The 20254-nt window shown below is 41.7% G+C and overlaps 1 protein-coding gene and 1 long non-coding RNA gene across 2 annotated transcripts in view; both read right to left on the minus strand.

The window, feature by feature from the left end:
- The window catches only part of LOC120017367 (adenosine kinase-like), a 38640-nt gene extending 19612 nt beyond the window's left edge, over positions 1–19028 (minus strand). Inside the window, exons 1-2 of the mRNA XM_038960118.1 lie at positions 18778–19028; positions 9288–9362 (exon numbers count right to left, since the gene is read on the minus strand). Of these exons, the coding sequence (XP_038816046.1) occupies positions 9288–9362; positions 18778–18950 (248 nt within the window). The 5' untranslated portion in view covers positions 18951–19028. The remainder of the gene's footprint in view (positions 1–9287; positions 9363–18777) is intronic.
- On the minus strand, positions 1680–4252 carry LOC120017484. The gene is made up of 2 exons (XR_005472116.1): positions 2633–4252; positions 1680–2500 (listed from the first exon to the last, which is right to left on the minus strand). It is a non-coding gene; the product is annotated as an uncharacterized LOC120017484 (long non-coding RNA).
- Positions 19029–20254: the final 1226 nt, after the last annotated feature.

Genomic DNA, 20254 nt, shown 5'->3' on the forward strand with positions numbered 1-20254 from the left:
GTCAGCCCTACGTGTCAGTACAGGACACTTCCTTCTACGCACACTGTGGAGCACTGGGGCATGGTCTCAGTCAGGGTAAACTGGGTAAGTGGTAGCTAGCAACTGAGGCGGAGCAGGTAGCTTTTGTGAACCAAAGGGTTCTTGTTCCAAACTTCCAGTTCAAGTCAGTTTCTGTTTATTCAGTTTTACAATATAGCATTTCCAAAGCTGCCCCCCCCCCCAAAAGGTTTGTGTAACATGTAGGCTTACTGTTTCTAACATTTTGTTAACTAAGAAAATATATTTCAGAGAAGGGGCCACCTACTGCAGTTTGTGGCCTTGAGGATGGATCATCTGTTACCCTAACCTGCTCAGTGGCTGAGCGTTGCCGCTTCCAGCCACTCAGGTGCGTGTGGGTGTGGTGTCTGTCCAAAAGGTTGGGAATTAATATAAAAGACAGCAACATGCGGAAGGAAACGCAATAACCGCTGATTGCTGTGAATAGGGGAGACCCGGGGCTGGTTGTCACAGTACTTAGCCTATTCCTCCCAATCTAGAGTGCTTTGTAGCCAAATAATTGTAAGATAGAAATGTGTGACTTCTTTGGAAGAGGTTATCTACCTGGTCAATTCATGTTAGCATCTCAAAACATTGAGATGAGGTGAATTCCTGTTTTTATAGGTGGTGGAAGTAAAGAAAATAGGCATGTCTTGGTATTTTCATTGTTTGAATAATGGGAGGCTATCCATGAACAATTATGTTTGTTGAAAAAAGCAAAAGGGAGAGCTATATTTCAAACCTATTTTCAAATTGCTAGGTCAAGCCATGTAGAATTTTAGCATCATAGTTAGCCTTCGTGCTTAATTCGGGATGGTTGTATAAAAAGTTGTACTGACAAAGTATAAGCTGTTGAATAATAAATATTGTTTAAATCAAAATCAATTGCCTGGGTATTACTGGATTATGTTGGCTACATTCATGTCAAGTGGACGGTGTGATAGGTAGGCTTAAACGAATAATCCACTCAAACTATCTTGCGGTATGTTTAGCATGTCAGCAGTCAAGTTTTAAAGATATAGAATTTTCAAGAAGCAAAGTTTCACTAGCCACATCATGATAATGCAAATTGTATCATCATGATGCAAAACGCAGTGAAAATTAAAATCCTATATCTTGACAACTTGACTGCTGACATGCAAAACATTTTGGGACTGTATCAACAATGGACCAATGAAAAAAATACCAAAAGATAGTAGAAACGCCAAGATGGTCAATCTGACCATTTTCAATAACTTAATTTCAATAAAAACCTTTAACCTACCTGCCCCTTTCCCTAAATATGTGTATTTTACACTATAGGAGTACTTTGAAATAAATATCATAAAATACAATTACTTTAAGCATTTAATTCTCAAAAGAGCCATGACATTACCATATGCATATATTGAACAGTAGAATAGCAGGGCCTAGACGAGTACCAATAGCAGCCAATGACACGTCTTTTGGATGTCAACATTCTAACAGTCTAATAAATATATTAAATATATGCTATTGGAAAAATAATCATTTGGTTGGGTTTCTAGAGGTCTTAGGTAACACTACAATCCGGAAACATTTATATTCGAAAGAACATAATGAAAAAGTTGTTACTGTAGGCTGGCTATATGTAAAAACAAAAAAAAACACACAAAAAAACAGAATTTCAAGTGTCAATTACATTTTATTTGTAGAGTGCCTTTGTTACAACTATGAATCAAAAATATTATACGTTAGAACACAGTAAAAGCTTATTTTTATAACGACAAAACAAATAAAAATACCCAAACCAAGACGCACGGTCAGCAAGATGCGCAGTCAATGAAGAAAATATCAGTAGCCTAAACATCAGTATAAGTGCCAAGTGTGGGTGTGAATAGTGAAAATCAGCACAAAAGTTATAATGGAATTATAATGAATTTAAGTGTCCATATGACAGCGGTCAAAATAGTATATTAGTTATATAATAGTTATTGGACACATTATTTTTTGCTTCGCTCGTGCTTACAGTATGGTGTGCGTCTTCACGCAACAGTTGGATCTCATTTAGGGATAACAATCCCTTGTCCTAAATGAGATAACAATCCCTTGTCCTAACAGTCGACACAAATCGTTGTCACTTTCACTTGCAACACTTCCCACAAACAAGTCACTTTCAGCTGAAACGGGTGTCGCGGGTTCTGTTCCGAGTGCATCTGCCCACCTGGCAGTTTCTCTTCCCCCGGGAGCTGTATGCAATTTTGCTTGCGCAATGGCTCGCGTGGAATCTTTGCTGCTGCCTTGGCCCTCATATGTCTCTCACGTAGCCCGTGTGCCAGATAAAGTCTCTCCTGCTCATGGTTTTGTTCAATTACTGCTTGAACACCACGTGTGCGTTGACAGCAGCCAAGTCAAGCAGGTTGTAGAACACAGCAGCAAGCCAGCGGCGAGTTCCACCTTTCACCGAGTACAGCCGTGCCATCTGATCCAAAACATCCACACCGACCTATGGAATAGAATAAAAAAAGGTGAGGATCATTTTCTCATAGGAAAAACAACACGTGTGATACAGAAGAGCATAATGCATTGCATAAGTTAATCTATATATGGCGATGTGTATTACGTAATAGTGACATACCTTTGTTCGTTGTAGTGTGTAATAGTCTCCGGTTTTCTCGTTGTGTCCCGATCAATGGCAACTGTCGGATGCATGGTGCTCAAGACTCAAATGTTATTTCTTGCCTTGGTAATGTGTGAGTGTTGGCTTGCCATTCTGAAGCACTGTTTGAATATTTATTTATTTAACCTTTATTTAACTAGGTTGTGGGGAACTGTTACTGTGCAGTTGCCTTATTTTGCACTAAGGGAGGGAGCTCCCATCTCCTTTGTTCATGGTGCCGACCGGGCTTGTTTTCTTGCAAGCAACTTGTTCGTCAATGACAATGAAGAAATTGTCCATGGTGACATTTCGCCCCTTGCCAATGTAAGATTCCACAAGCATCATCACATTATCCAACACTCGCCCACCTGCTGCCCGATATGGATATTTTCCCAGATATGGAAAGCCGTTCAGCACAAATCAGAAGGATAATCAGAGATGGTCACGATCCATTTCTTCCGCGCCATCCAAGTCGTTTTCATTCAAATCTTGTAGCATGTCCACCCATTCGTCTTGGTCTTCTCATTGTAAATGACACACGCTCTCACTGTGTAACCTACTCCAAGTAGGCCTAGAGCAAACTAATAAGACTGCTTGGATTTGGTGGACTGGTAAAGGGTCAACTCTTTTGAGAGTATAATTAGAAAATACTAATACAATAGAATGGCCCACCCTGTTCTTCATTCACAATTAGTGATTACATAATTGTATTTATCTGTGCATGGCTGTGCCATGCAAATCTATGGCTGCGCCATGCCCTACCACAGTCAACACATATTTTACAGTAAACATATAATGGAATAGAACAGAAAAATAAAATCCCAAATAGCTGTTGCTGATTGTAACCGGTACTCACATGGGCATGGAGCCATGGTTATTCTAGAAAGAGTTATGAAACAGAGAGACCATCAGCACAATTTGTAGAGTTGTTTGGCAAAAATAGGTTCATTAGAAACCTTGGAATCTTCTCTTTCCGATAGGGTATAGCAATCAAAACGTCTGTCCTGCATCGACTTCTGTAGGAGCATATGAAAGAAGTGCTATTTGGTAAGCTCTGTTCCCTTCTTAGTCAATGCATTGTCATCAGTCTCTTCATTCTCAATTTGATAATATTGTCACCAGAGTTGGAAATTAACACCAGCCAAATGAGGGTAGATTTTGTATGAATGTAATATTCCACCAGCCACGTTGGCAGGTGGTCACACAGAGCATTTGGGAATAAAAAAAATTAAAAAATCCAAAGCCCACGTTTAGGAAAGAAGCAGGTCGAAATGACAAGAAAGGCTACTAAAGTGTGACTTTGTTCTCGTGTTTCTTGGCCAGTTAAATCAGTTTGTTCACATACTTTTTCAATGTTAGTTTGAGTTTGTTGCAACTGTCTGCTGCTAGGAAGACATTGCAGTCTGAGATTTTATTTTAAATCACAGACCAGGGAGTGCCCAAGTTACCATGTTAACAGCCCTTCCCTTAAAAGGCCAGCTGAAATTTTGTGTCTCACCTAATGATTATTATTATTTTATATTTTTTACCCCTTTTTCTCCCCAATTTATCCCAGTTATCCAATTGGTAGTTACAGTCCTGTCTCATCGCTGCAACTCCCGTACGGACTCGGGAGAGGCAAAGGTCGAGAGCAGTGCGTCCTCCGAAACACAACCAAGCCGCACTGCTTCTTGACACAATGCCCACTTAACCCGGAAGCCAACCGCACCAATGTGTCGGAGGAAACGCCGTACACCTGGCGACCGTGTCAGCATGCACTGCGCCCGGCCCACCACAGGAGTGGCAAGTGCACGATGGAACAAGGACATCCCTGCCGGCCAAACCCTCCCCTAACCCGGATGACGCTGGGGCAATTCTGCGCCACCCCATTGGTCTCCCGATCGCGGCCGGCTGCGACAGAGCCTGGACTCGAACCCAGAATCTCTAGTGGCACAACTAGCACTGCGATACAGTGCCTTAGACCACTGCGCCACTCGGGAGGCCGTATGATTGTGCTTGATTGAGCTTTTTTTATAACCTATATTTAACTAGGCAAGTCAGTTAAGAACAAATTCTAATTTACAATGACGGCCTACCAAAAGGCAAAAGGCCTCTTGCGGGGACAGGGGCCTGGAATTAGAAAAATAAAATATATAGGACAAAACACACATCACTATATAAAAAGAGACCTAAGGCAACAACATAACAGCAAAACATAACACAGCATGGTAGCAACACAACAGCACAAAAACATGGTACAAACATTGGGCAAAGTCAACAGCACAAAGGTCAAGAAGGTAGAGACAACAATACATCATACAAAGCAGCCACAACTGTCAGTAAGAGTGTCCATGATTGAGTCTTTGAATGAAGCGATGGAGATAAAACTGTCCAGTTTGAGTGTTTGTTGCAGCTCGTTCCAGTTGCTAGCTGCAGCGAACTGAAAAGAGGAGAGACCCAGGGATATGTGTGCTTTGGGGACCTTTAACAGAATGTGACTGGCAGAATGGGTGTTGTATGTGGAGGATGAGGGCTGCAGTAGATATCTCAGAAAGGGGGAGTGAGGCCTAAGATGGTTTTATAAATACGTATCAACCAGTGGGTCTTGCGACGGGTATACAGAGATGACCAGTTTACAGAAGAGTATAGAGTGCAGTGATGTGTCCTATAAGGAGCATTGGTGATAAATCTGATGGCCGAATGTTAAAGAACATCTAGCCGCTCGAGAGCACCCTTACCTGCCGATCTTCAAATTATGTCTCTGTAATCGAGCATGGGTAGGATGGTCATCTGAATCAGGGTTAGTTTGGCAGCTGGGATGAAAGAGGAGCGATTACGATAGAGGAAACCAAGTCTAGATTTAACTTTAGCCTGCAGCTTTGAGATGTGCTGAGAGAAGGACAGTGCACCATCCAGCATTACTCCCAAGTACTTGTATGAGGTGACTACCAGAGAAAGCATGTTGGCTTTGTTGTAGAGCATTTAACACAAAATCCGGGGAGGGTCCAGCCGAGTATAAGACTGTATCATCTGCATATAAATGGATGAGAGAGATTCCTACCGCCTGAGCTATGTTGTTGATGTAAATTGAGAAGAGCCTGGGGCCTAGGATCGAGCCTTGGGGTACTCCCTCGGTGACAGGTAGTGGCTGAGACAGCAGATTTTCTGACTTGATATACTGCACTCTTTGAGAGAGGTAGTTAACAAACCAGGCCAAAGACCCCTCAGAGACATCAATACTCCTTAGCCGGCCCACAAGAATGGAATGGTCTACCGTATCAAAAGCGCTGGCCAAGTCAATATTGTTTAGAATCGAGGGCAATGGTGACATCATTGAGGACCTTTAAGGTTGCAGTGACACATCCACAACCTGAGCGGAAACCAGATTGCATACCCAAGAGAATACTATAGACATCAAGAAAGTCAGTTGATTATTGACAAGTTTTCCCAACACTTTTGATAAACAGGGCAAAATAGAAATAGACCTATAACAGTTAGGATCAGCTTGATCTCCCCCTTTAAATAAATGACAAACTGTGGCTGCCTTCCAAGCAATGGGAACCTCCCCAAAGGAGAGAAAGGTTGGAGATAGGCTTTGCGATGATAGGGGCAGCAACCTTACAGAAGAAAGGGTCTTATCCATCTGAGGTCTAAGTCAGGTTTAAGGAGCACCTTTAGCATGGATCACTTCCAAAAACTTTTATTCGTGAACAGCTAAACAGCTTACCACGGCTAAGTGTTGTATCCAGGCACTCTGCGTTGCGTCGTGGTTAAGAACAGCCCTTAGCCCTGGTATATTGACCATATACCGCACCCCCTTGGGCCTTATTGCTTAAATAAGCTGTATCACTCAGCATTTTGTTGCAGGGCAGGCACTTTCTTGATTATTGATGTTCAGTCGTAGAACTGTTTATTTGTTTTTATTATTGGATCTAAATTATTTATTTTGACATACATTGGTTAAAAGCTGCAATAAACAACTTTTTGGTTGTCACAACCAAATTTACATTGAAAAGTGTGTTATACAGTGCTTTTGAGAAAGTACTCACACCCCTGGACCTTTTCCACATTTTGTTGTGTTACAACCTGAACTTAAAATTGATTAAATAAAATGTTTTGTCAATGGAAGTAGAATGATGTTTCTCTACATTTTTACAACTTAATAAAAAATGAAAAAATGAAAAGCTGAAATGTCTTGAGTCAATAAGTATTCAACCCCTTTGTTATGCAAGCCTAAAAACGTTCAGGAGGCACATAAGTTGCATGGACTGACACTGTGTGCAATAAGTGTTTAACATTATTTTTTTAATGACTACCTCATCACTGTAACCCACACACACAGATAATTTTAAGGTCCTTCAGTTGAGCAGTGAATTTCAAACACAGATTCAACCACAAAGAACAGGGAGGTTTTCCAATTCCTCGCAAATAAGGAAACCTATTGGTAGATGGTAAATATAGAAAAAGCAGACATTGAATATCCCTTTGAGCATGGTGAAGTTAATAATTACACTTGGATGGTGTATCAATACACCCAGTCACTACAAAGATACAGGTGTCCTTCCTAACTCAGTTGCCAGAGAGGAAGGAAACTGCTCAGGGATTTCACCATGAGGCCAATGGTGACTTTAAAACAGTTGCAGAGTTTAATGGCTGTGATAGAACACTGAGGATGGATCAACAACATTGTAGTTACTCCACAATAATAACCTAATTGACAGGGTGAAAAGAAGGAAGCCTGCACAGAATAAAAATACTACAAAACATGCATCCTGGTGCAAAAAGTCAATAAAGTAATACTGCACAAAATGTGGCTTTTCCCCCCACTTTTTGTCCTATAGACAAGGAGTTGTATTACATTTGCCCCAAACACATTACCGAGTACCACTCTCCATATTTTCAAAGATAGTGGTGGCTGCATCATGTTATATGTATGCTTGTAATCGTTAAGGGCTGGTGATTTTTTGTAGAATAAAATATAAACGGAATGGAGCTAAGCACAGGAAAGATCCTAGAGGAAAACCTGGTTGTCTGCTTTCTACCAGACACTGGGAGATTAATTCACCATTCAGCAGGACAATAACCTAAAATACAAGACCAAATCTACATTGGAGTTGCTTACCAAGAAGACAGTGAATGTTCCCGAGTGGCTGAGTTAGTTTTTTAAATTGTATTTTTATTTTATTTAACTAGTCAGTTAAGAACAATTTTTTTATTTACAATGATGGCCAACCCCGGCCACACCTGGACGACGCTGGGCCAATTGTGCGCCGCCCTATGGAACTCCCAATCACAGCCGGATGTGATACAGACTGGATTCGAACCAGGGACTGAAGTGACGCACTGAGAGTGCCTTAGACCGCTGTGCCACTCGGGAGCTTTAACTTAAGTCTGCTTGAAAATCTATGGAAAGACTTGAAAACAGTTCTCTAACAATGATCAACAACCAATTTCAACCAAGCTCAGCGCTCAACACCATAGTGCCCTCAAAGCTCATCAATAAGCTAAGGACCCTGGGACTAAACACCTCCCTCTGCAACTGGATCCTGGACTTCCTGACGGGCCGCCCACAGGTGGTAAGGGTAGGTAACAACACATCCGCCACACTGATCCTCAACACAGGGGCCCATCAGGGGTGCATGCTCAGTCCCTTCCTGTACTCCCTGTTCACTTATGACTGCATGGCCAGGCACGACTTTAACACCATCATTACATTTGCAGATGACACAACAGTGGTAGGCCTGATCACCGACGAGACAGCCTATAGGGAGGAGGTCAGAGACCTGGCCGTGTGGTGCCATGACAACAACCTCTCCCTCAACGTGATCAAGAAAAAGGAGATGATTGTGGACTACAGGAAAAAGAGGGCCGAGCATTGACGGGGCTGCAGTGGAGCAGGTTGAGAGCTTTAAGTTCCTTGGTGTCCACATCACCAACAAACTAACATGGTCCAAGCACACCAAGACAGTCGTGAAGAGGGCACGACAAAACCTATTCCCCCTCAGGAGACTGAGAAGATTTGGCATGGTCCTCAGATCCTCAAAAGGTTCTACAGCTGCACCATCGAGAGCATTCTGACTGGTTGCATCACTGCCTGGTACGGCAACTGCTCGACCTCCGACCGCAAGGCACTACAGAGGGTAGTGCGAACGACCCAGTATATCACTGGGGCCAAGCTTCCTGCCATCCAGGACCTCTATACCACGCGGTGTCAGAGGAAGGCCCTAAAAATGGTCGAAGACTCCAGCCACCCTAGTAATAGACTGTTATCTCTGCTACCGCAAGGCAAGTTGTACCGAAGCGCCAAGTCTAGGTCCAAGAGGCTTCTAAACTGCTTCTACCCCCAAGCCATAAGACTCCTGAACATCTAGTCAAATGGCTACCCAAACTATTTGCAATGCCCCCTCCCCCCCTCTTTACACCACCGCTGGTCTCTTTTGTCATCTATGTATAGTCACTTTAATAACTCTACCTACATGTACATACCACCTCAACTAACTGTGCGCTTGTGTAGTGCACATCAGAGTGCAGATGGTGTTCACACCTGTTCAAACGAACCAAACATAGGGTATAAAAACACCAGAGTAAAAAACAAAACAAAAATCCTAACGAACTAGGTGTGAAAGCCACCTCCGCCCCTTCCCCAGTGACTCACTTTTCCAGGAAGTCCTTGTCCACGACGGCTGAGATGTCCAGCAGGGGGTTCCCCATCCCGAACAGAGAATTAGGGCTGTAAAACACACACACACACACACACACATTATTATCAGTCACAACATTAGTTTTGTATTGTTACAAACCCACAGAAAATGTCATATGCATATGGTGGAATAACATAGTCTATGCGTTCCATTGACCGTCCATAAGTGTCCCATTCACGCAACGGCAGAATTATAGGTAGGCCTAAACCGTCTAACGTCAATAGGTGAGAATATGGACTGTGAACACAGATGTGATAGAAGCCCTATGTTCATTCATGCATCATCACATGACATATTTCACGAAAAGGCACCATCAGGAGGATAGCAGTGTGTGTGTCTTCCAGGGATGAGTGGAACACAAAGCTTGACTTTGTAACAGTTGTGGAGTCTTGTGACGAGCGTTATCCCAAACATGTTTCTAAACCAACATCTCTCCATACCCACCTCTCCTCCCCCTCTGAGACCCAATAGTAAAACAGAAGACTGAACAAACAGACCTGCCTGCCTGCGTGTGTGTGTGTGGGAGAGTGTCAGGGAGTTTCAGCTACGGGTCAACAGACTGACACCACTGAGGGACACAGTGCCAGAGTGATAAGCATATTAAATCAGGCTTCAGTTCACACACACACACGCACGCACGCCTTAGGTATAATATTCAACCTTAAGAAAAAGAAAAGCGGACAGGCTGTGCAGGGTCAGGGTGAACCTTGTTGAACTCTCTCTCCCTACTGTACATCTGGGGTGTATTCATTAGTGCACACCGTAGCGAAACTAAAATAAGTGTTTCTTGATGGACAAGTTCAGGTTATTCCCTCCCCGTTTCAGCCGTTTGCTTCCTGCACAGCCTTGTAGAAGTGTGAAAATGTATCAGGTAACAATAACGTAAATTCCTGCGCCAAAGCCTGCTACCTTATCCTCCAACGGAGACATTTCTTTATAAGTGCCTAAATGTCCTTTCATCTACTGTACTTAATTGTTTTGCATACATGTTTATAAATGATGTAATGTATAATAACTGATACTAATATATACTATAGAGGATTAAATGTATTATGACGCCAAAGGAAATATGTACCATGTTTGATTATGATTGTTTTTTAGTGTCTCAAAACTCTTTGAGTGGTCCACAATGTAGTTTTAAAAAATATGTATTTTGTATTCTCAAATTGTATCAGTCTGCAGTGACAATTCAATAAAATGTAACTTACTATAGTCTTCATTAATACACTATGTTAATAGGCCTCTAGGGAGTTGGCCCGTTCTTAATAAAATTATTATCAGTGTTTCATTGACACCCCACCCTTAATACACACAGGTTCCTACTGAACACGCTCTCCATCTGCTCGCTTAAGATTACAGAGTGGTGAGCCAATTTCCCTACCACCAGACCAGCTACACCATCACCATCATTTCAGCATCCTACCATCCACTGTATAGATAGACCCAACACCTCAGCATTGAACCATGTACTTTACAGACTATATAACACAATGCACATCAGGTCCTCTCCCTAGTCTAGTGTCCTTACCGTGCTACTGGCATGGTGTGCGTCTTTTTGTCTCAGTAACAGTTTCACTCTGTGTAACAGACCTGTTGGCCGCCTCAGACAAACCAGCCAAAAAGGAGTCTTCGTTCCCAAACCTCGGGTTAAAATCTCTCTTGATGAATCGCTTGAATCGATTTTTTCTGAAAGCCTGACCCCTCCTTTCTAGCTGGTCTGATAGGCTACGTGAGAAGAGGGCGTGACAAAGTACTGCTGTCTGGATCTGTGATTGGTGAGCTTCACTATTTTGTCTCCCGGCCGTTCATTATTACAGCGTAATGTGTGACAAAATGTGCAGATCATATTCAGACACTTTCGCGATAGAATAACACCCACACCAAGTATCAGAATAGCTAACGTTAGCTGGCTAAATTAGAGGGCGATGTACAAGTATTTAGAAAATTGCGTATAATAATGATGCAATGAATCAATTGTGAACACGCGGGAGGCATGCATGCATTTACTAAATAACGTTCAAGTCGTTATCAGAGCAACTCAGAAAACACATTCTTGTAAATTATAATTAGCTGACGTTAGCGAGCCTAGACGACGAGCTAGCGGAGTGGGTAGCTCCCGGTGACACGACAGTGACATTGAAATTATGCTGAGGAAAGCGCTACTCAGCCTCAGACTAAACATTAGTTTCGTCGGTGCTTCAAGGACTTTGAGTCACAGACAGACCGAGACTTGGATGACAGTGTATTGAGCACCTACCACAGACAGACCGAGACTTGGGTGACAGTGTATTGAGCCCCTACCTCTGACCCCTAACCTACTATGAACGCAGAGAACTTCACACGCTAACTACACCGGCCACGCGCGTGCGCATGTTGATTTTGTCCATCCACACCAACTATATTAATTTGGGGACAGGTAGAAACATTCATGGGCATTTAGCAGTAGTGTAAAGTACTTTAGTTGTTTTTTGGGGGGGGGGGGGTTATATATTTTTTACTATTATACATTCCTGAAGAAAATATTGTACTTTTTACTCCATACATTTTCCCATTCCATCTTGTGAATTGAAATAATGAGAAATTAAATTGATTTTGGTTGCAGACACCACTGGTTATTTTACTAAGATTTCTTGAGTCAAGAAACTACTACTACGTAGCTACATTGACTAGCTAGGTTCACAATGTAAACAAATGCAACTTGTGCAATTAGAGGATAATTTAGTACAACAACTAGCAACAATTTAATGAGTACTTGCAGAAAACTGGACCAAATCTACTGTACTTACACATAATAGATTCATTTTGGTACAGTACTGTAGGGGAAAATATAATAAAGATGCTCTTCCCCTCTGCTCCTCTCCCAAAACAACACACTCTGTGTAGGAGATCAAACTTAAAGCAATAGCTTACATGCTGACCAAACCGCACGTCCACATGCGCCATCACGTACAAGTTGATTTTGTTCACCCACACCAGAAGCGACCAGGACACGCAGGTTGAAGTATCAAAACAAACTCTGAACCAATTATATTAATTTGGGGACAGGTCAAAAAGCAGTAAACATTTATGACAATTTAGCTAGCTAGCTTGCTGTTGCTAGCTAATTTGTCCTGGTATATAAACGTTGGGTTATTTTACCTGAAATGCACAAGGTCCTCTACTCTGACAATCCACAGATTAAAACAGTAAACCAAATTTGTTTCTCCTCATCTCTCCTCCCTTCAGGCTTCTTTTTCTTCTTTGGACTTTATATGGCGGTTTGCAACCAACTTTACAGCATTACTACAACCAACCGGTGTGGTCTTAAATTCATCTTTCAATCACCCATGTGGGTATATGCTCCTAAAAACCAATGAGGAGATGGCACGTGGGTATATGCTCCTAAAAACCAATGAGGAGATGGGAGAGGCCGGACGAGCTTCACAAATAGAACCAATTTCTATTGAGACGCGCGACAGCAGTGTGGGTGCAATGATTGAATAACATGTATGTGCACATTTATTTTGCAACGCGAGCGGTGTGGTCAGCATGTTATAGTGGAGCTGAAGTGTAAAGGGTTTATCAGAGTCCAAAACGTGTATTTACAGCAGCAGTTCTAGACTATTGGTCAGTTGGCTTTCATACTTTTCGATTTTCAGCACAGCTCAAGTAATTTCTCCAACTGTCAACACATTCAAAAGAATAGAAGATGCATTGGTTGGGAATTGTGGGGATGTGTGTGTTCAGGCTGTGTCCCCCCCGCATATGGAGCCGTGTAGCTATGTCACAATGGGACGCAGGACTATTGCATCCTAGTGTCTGTGGACTATGATTTACTCTTAAGTCTGCACCAACGGTAAGCACACAGAGCAGGCTTTATACATTGGAACACACTGCGACCTCACCTATATATTATGTCAGTGGTGTAGTGGAGGGTAGGCCTATACGTAGGTACAGTGCATTCGGAAAGTATTCAGACCCCTTGACTTTTTGCACATTTTGTTACGTTAGTGTTATTCTAAAATGGCTTCAATATTTTTTTCCATCAATCTACACACAATACCCCAAGACAAAGCGAAAACAGAAATACCTTATTTATTTACATAAGTATTCAGAACCTTTGCTATGAGACTTGAAATTGAGCTCAGGTGCATCCTGTTTCCATTGATCATCCTTGAGATGTTTCTACAACTTCGAGTCCACCTGTGGTAAATTCAATTGATTGGACATGACTTGGAAGGCACACACCTGTCTATATAAGGTCCCACAGTTGACAGTGCATCTCAGAGCAAAAACCAAGCCATGAGGTTGGAGGAATTGTCCTTAGAGCTAAGAGACATGATTGTGTCGAGGCACAGATCTGGGGAAGGGTATCAACAAATGTCTGCAGCATTGAAGGTCCCCAAGAACACAGTGGCCTCCATCAATCTTAAATGGAAGAAGTTTGGAACCACCAAGACTCTTCCTAGAGCTGGCTGGCCGGCCAAACTGAGTAATCGGGGGTGAAAGGCCTTGGTCAGGGAGGTGACCAAAAACTCAATGGTCACTCTGTCAGAGCTGCTGAGTTCCTCTGTGGAGATGGGAGAACCTTCCAGAAGGACAACCATCTCTGCAGCACTCCACCAATCAGGCCTTTATGGTAGAGTGGCCAGACTGACGCCACTCCTCAGTAAAGGGCACAACAGCCCGCTTGGAGTTTGACAAAAGGCACCTAAAGGACTCTCAGACCACGAGAAACAAGATTCTGTGGTCTGACGAAACCGAGATTGAACTCTTTGGCCAGAATGCCAAGCGCCATGTCTGGAGGAAACCTGGCACCATCCCTACGGTGAAGAATGGTGGTGACAGCATCATGCTGTGGGGATGTTTGTCAGCGGTAGGGACTGAGACTAGTCAGGATAGAGGGGGAAATGAATGGAGCAAGGGACAGAGAGATCCTTGATGAAAACCTGCTCCAGAGCGTTCAGGAACTCAGATTGGGTTCACCTTCTAACAGGACGACACTAAGCACACAGCCAAGACAATGCAGGCGTGGCTTCGGGACAAGACTCTGAATGTCCGCGAGTGGCCCAGCCAGAACCCGGACTTGAACCCAATCGAACATCTCTGGAGAGATCTGAAAATAGCTGTGCAGTGACGCTCCCCATCCAACCTGACAGAGCTTGATATGATCTGTAGAGAAGTGCCAAAGCTTGTAGCGTCATACCCAAGAAGACTTGAGGCTGTCATCGCTGCCAAAGATGCTTCAACAAAGTACTGAGCAAAGGGTCTGAAAACGTATGTAAATGTAATCAATTTATTTTTAATAAATCTGCAAAAATGTCTAAACCTGTTTTTGCTTTGTAATAATGGAGGCATTGTGTGTAGATTGATGAGGGGAAAAAACTATTTAATCAATTTTAAAATAAGGCTTTAACATAACAAAATGTGGAAAAAGTCAAGGGGTCTGAATACTTTCCGAATGCACTATATACCCACAAATTTCTCAGTATGCATTGTGTATAGGCCTACTCACTTCTTAATCCCCACGATTCGTATCAAAGTAGTGTAGTGGTTATGCTGTATCAATTAATAAGGTTGATGGAATAGATCAAAATGTTTAGCTTAAAATGTTTAACTTTTATTTCTTCACATTTTAGGCACTACAATGTGCACACAGTGGTAGGCCTATGCAGGAATGTTCTAAAATTATATTTACGGGAAAATGCCTAAAATGCGCACAGCACATGCAAGCGGTTTCACAGATAGAGATGGAAATATCTGTTTGAAATTTAGAGAGGGGAGATCTAAAGATGGATCAACTATCATGGGTTGCTAATATGACTAGGATAAAGCCTTTGGCTGCTAGATAATTAAATAAAGTTGAAAGAAAACCAATAGAACAGGAGAACATCAACATTTATTATGAGTATTTCTGTGAATTCATGTGGCTCTCTGCAATATCACTGCATGTTTTGGAACTACTGAATCTAACACGCCAATGTAAAATAAGATTTTTGGATATAAATATGAACTTTACCGAACAAAACATACATGTATTGTGTAACATGAAGTCCTATGAGTGTCATCTGATGAAGATCATCAAAGGTTAGTGATTAATTTTATCTCTATTTGTGCTTTTTGTGACTCTCTTTGGCGGGAAAAATGGCTGGGTTTATCTGTGACTTGGTGGTGACCCAACATAATCGTTTGTGGAGCTTTCGCTGTAAAGCATTTTTGAAATCAGACACTGTGTCTGGATTAACGAGAATTGTATCTTTAAAATGGTGCCTAATGTATGTTTGAGAAATTTGATTTATGAGATTTCTGTTGTTTTGTATTTGGCGCCCTGCAATTTTATTGGCTGTTGGCGAGGGGTTCCGCTAGCGGAACGGGGTACATGCAGAGTTACTGCAAGTCGCAAAGAAAACAGGAGCTGCCTCCACTATTCCAGCACCATCAAATCACCTATGCTTAGTCTAATACGGTGACAACTAAAAGATAACAAAAACAATTTAGTCCCATCAACTTACGCTAAATATGATGTGGCTGTCCATGGTTCTGATTTGTGTGTGTGTGTCTGCGTTCGTGCAAGTAGAAAAAATTGTTGACTCACCCTACTTGTAGAGAAATGCCAATGACATCCTCCTCTCTTTCATGTTGACGAAACGGTCTATGACTATGCCATACAGTAGGCCTAAACGCTTTTACCACAAGTCCAAATCCCCATCTCCATCCATGGCTAATTTAGGAAAAGGACAATTTTAGCTAGCTTGCCAGCCACTAGAGGACAACAACGTATTTTTCTTGATGCGATAGGAGTGATGCCAAATAAACTGGCTTCCCTTGACACTTTTTTTTGGTGCGCCAGGACCAGTCACAGTTGAGCTCACCCAGTTGAGCTCAACGCTGATTGGCTATTATTTTATACTTAATTTTTTATCAATGGAGGCCAAATTCCATTTATTAAGGGAGGCTTGCTTCCATTGCATTCAATGCTACGGGTGGCAACAATGTCAGGCTGTTTCTCTCGTTCGGATGCTTTCTCTGGTGAGATACATTCAGCCTCTTGGGAATTGAAGGAAAATTACGAAAATACAAAGACGAAAAATATATTTTTATATCGTTTTCTTGGTCCATTTTTTGAGAAGCCTGGCTTCACTTGGCATCCATGAATACACGGCACTGGTATTTCATAGTCCACCGAAATATTATTTCTGCATAAAAAAAAATGGCCTAGAGTAGTGTCCCAGTTTGACAGTGGGCGATTGGCATACTGGGTCACTGTCAAAATGTCAATATTCTAAAAAGGTGTGAGTAGTAAGGATAGCATTAACAGTCATTTTGACTTACAATTACATCCCCATTACAAAATGTTGTAATGACACTGAATATCCTTAATTTTTTTATAACCCTAACATGATTTACCTCAGAGCCCGTCCTTTTCCTTACCAGGCAGTGTTTCAAACTCATAAACCCTCATCCACTTATCCTCGCCTTATGCCTGTGGGATAATCCCCGCGGCCATATTTGTTGTTGGTCCAAATGATTAGCCAAGCAAGGGAAGTTTTTGCAACGTAAGCCCCTCAGCCCTCGTTTTTATTGGAGTTTGTGAGTGTACAATTATGTTCACTTCGGGGCCTGAAACGTCCTATAATTCAATTTGCGATGATTGTACATCCGCTAGAAAAGTCAGCCAAAACCTCAACATGGAGTCAACAAACAAGTGTAAGTAAAAACGAATGTAAATAAGTTAGAAATTGTGCTACTAATGCACAAACACGTCTCATAAAAGTATTAAATTATGTTTTTGTTTGGTTAGCTTTTGGAAATTGTAGAGAAAAAAACCATTTTCCTTCTTCAGAAGTTCCAGCTAGACAGGCTAACGTTAGTTACCTAATTGATTTGCTAGCTGGCATAGAGTATGCATATATTGATAATAATATAGTTAATATAAGTAGACATGCAATTATAATTGACTGTAGCACATATAAAGCACCACAAGCTACTGGTGGCTGAAAACACAATTGTCGCAGGACAAACGAATGACGAATTTCCAGGCAAGGGCAGGCCATTTAAAATGTATTCCTTCCTCCCTCACCCCTTGCCCTGCAAGTGTAAACTCATCAGACATAATTTAAGTTACCAGAAGTGTCCACTTAATTTGAGGGCTGAGGGTGTGTCTGTTAAGTGTTTGGAATGCAGCCTATGACTCTAAAGACACGTGTCATTACACGGGATATCACGCCCACAATGATGACGGCACACCCAACGAACGCATTGTATCATCACATACTTCCTCACTAACAGTCATTGATTGTTGGTTGTTATTGTACACATTTAAAGATATCCATTACAAAGCGTAAGTGTCCCACTTAACCAATACTCACTCACAGATAATGAGGCTCAACAATGAAGCCAAATCATATAGATCTACATTGTGATTGATAGGCCTATATATATTTATTCAGTAATTGAATCTTCTTTGCTTGATGAATTGTTCAATAATTATAATAAACAAATGTGTTTATTAACTATAAGACATGATTTGTAATGTCAGTAGCCTATAGGCTATTTAGGGGATAAACGCTGACGTTCTGTACATTACCTTGGAAATAATGGACAATGCCGCGGGAAGAGGCGGAGCCGAGTACTATAATATTCTTATAATAAAGTTTTATGATAATCTTATAGGATTGCTATAGATTTTTTTCTGTAAGGGAAAGGGTAACGTCACTCAAATCTAAAATTTTTACATTTTTCTCAGACTTCAAAAGTGGTCTAAGCATTGTTACCGTTTTCGGTTATTGTACCACCAACTGAATTTTGCTCTGCCCGGATTCTCTCTTAAGTACCCCCTCAAGTGCATTTTAGCAGTAGAGACCAGCCTATGGTCTCATGAGTGGATAGGCCAAGTACCCCTAGGGGTGCCAGTACCCCTTTGTTGGGAACCACTGATGTAGAACTTCCAAGTTTGTCTTTCCATTTTTAAACTAAAGTGTGACAGAGCGAAAACCTGAACAACAACAAAAAAGGGAAACTCTTAAACCTGTGAATTTCTTACTCAATTGACAGCCTAATTTATCAGTTTCAATAGTAGGCCTACTATTTGCTTCTTGCACAGTACACATTAGGTTGGCCTGACTGTGAAAGATAATGAGATTTATCATTTTAGGTCACCACTAAATAATGCTTCCACACACAACTAGCGGACAAAACATGTACGCATTGCATAAACTAGCTAGCTGATGTTACATTCTTTCCATTGACGTGTTCAGACTAATAATGAATGAACGATGCTGAAGTTTAAATGCTTTGTCTATATCTCATTGATTCAGAGTTCACAGGCTAGCCCCTCGCCTCAAGGTTTTGGCAAACATCTAAAGCATAAGCACGTGTACAGTATTTAACTAGCTAAAGCTGCAGCCAGACTCGTGTAGTCAGTAGCCATGCTCAGCAGAGCTGCATTCAGTTAACTATAGCTACCCGAGTTTGGTCGGGGTTTTCCTTGAACTCTCTGAAGTTTTCTCTGGGGTCTTCTTTTCTGGGGTCTTCTTTTCTGGGGTTTTCTTTTCTGGGGTTTTCTTTTCTGGGGTTTTCTTCTCCTTTTTCTCATCTGACAGTCGGAGTTTCTTCGCTCTTGGTTCGCCTGACGCCATGGTTCTGAAGGAACACGCTGCAACCTCCTCGAGTAAAGATAGCTATCGTGGATATTAATCAAGAGGCAGATAGAGAGCGGAAACGGCTATTAGAATCAACAGACGAAGCCCAAATGTAGCTGCCCACAGACTGCGCCTGACCAGAAAGACAGGAACTTTGGTCAGAAGTTGATGACTTAGTTGTGCGCACTTCGGTCAGTGCATATTACACACAGATATTCACTCATGTCAAGGTTGAATATTTAAAGGTTTTATGTAAAGTTTGATTGTGCTGATAAGAGAGCATAAGTGTGCATGGTAAATCAGGCTTCTGTGTATTCATAGGTCGCGCCTCTGTCACGTCACGTGACGGAGGTGCGATGCCATTCGATGCCATGCCAAGCCATGCCAAGCCGCCCTCTACCGGCGGCGCCATAGTGGCAGAGTTGAAATAATTATATATTTTTTATGAGAAATCCCATGGATATATATATCAGGCAGTGAGCGTGCTTTCAGATGAAGTTTTAGTGAATAGTGAACATGTTCAATTGCTTTCATGAGCTTTTTCTCTCACTGCCCTGAGTTTAAGACAAGGGTTTAACTATCTTGGAATTTAAGAACATTTCCAAGAACTTTATTTTCAAGAATCGAATTTCTTATTAACTTTTTGCTTAAGGAGAAACATAAGAAATAGCGCAAGAGACTTTCCAACAACCTTTTGGAGGAATAACAACTTTGCTTAACTTTCTTCTTAAGTCTATAGTTAAGGAAAAAATGGCAGTTAAGAATACATTTCTTCTTAAGGTTTTGTGAATCCGGACCCTGGTTGTTACTGAGTGAGTGAACGGTGGGGCGGTCCGGGAGTGGTGTGTATGCTCGCACCTGATTAGACTACAATCACCCCATTAAAAGGAGGAAATCATCGTCCATATCACACCATTCATATGGTAACCCACATGTGTGTTACGCGTTACCTTTTAATAGTGATTCAGAACCACACATCGTACTGTGTGCATCATAGAAGCCAAAGCCGAAACGTTTCCCGGGAGTTTTTACCGTCACATTTCTGGGTTTCGCGGGAAATTGTGGTTGAGCTTTTGATCTGGGGTGTACAGTGTAATATTTACAGGAAAGTAAAGTTCTACAACTTAATTATGTCACTGGCAAGTATATTCTATCGTTTTTAGGTTTAGCATGATTCTTATAAAAGCATGCTTGAATTATTTCATAGTCTCTGAGCTTGCTAAATTAGCTAGTATTGCCAAAACAATGTTAGTTACAGGAGGTAGCTATAAACAGATTATCCTCATCACGTTGTAGCTACA

Source organism: Salvelinus namaycush, chromosome 22 (genome assembly GCF_016432855.1).
Source record: "Salvelinus namaycush isolate Seneca chromosome 22, SaNama_1.0, whole genome shotgun sequence".
Classification (NCBI taxonomy): Eukaryota; Metazoa; Chordata; class Actinopteri; order Salmoniformes; family Salmonidae; genus Salvelinus; species Salvelinus namaycush.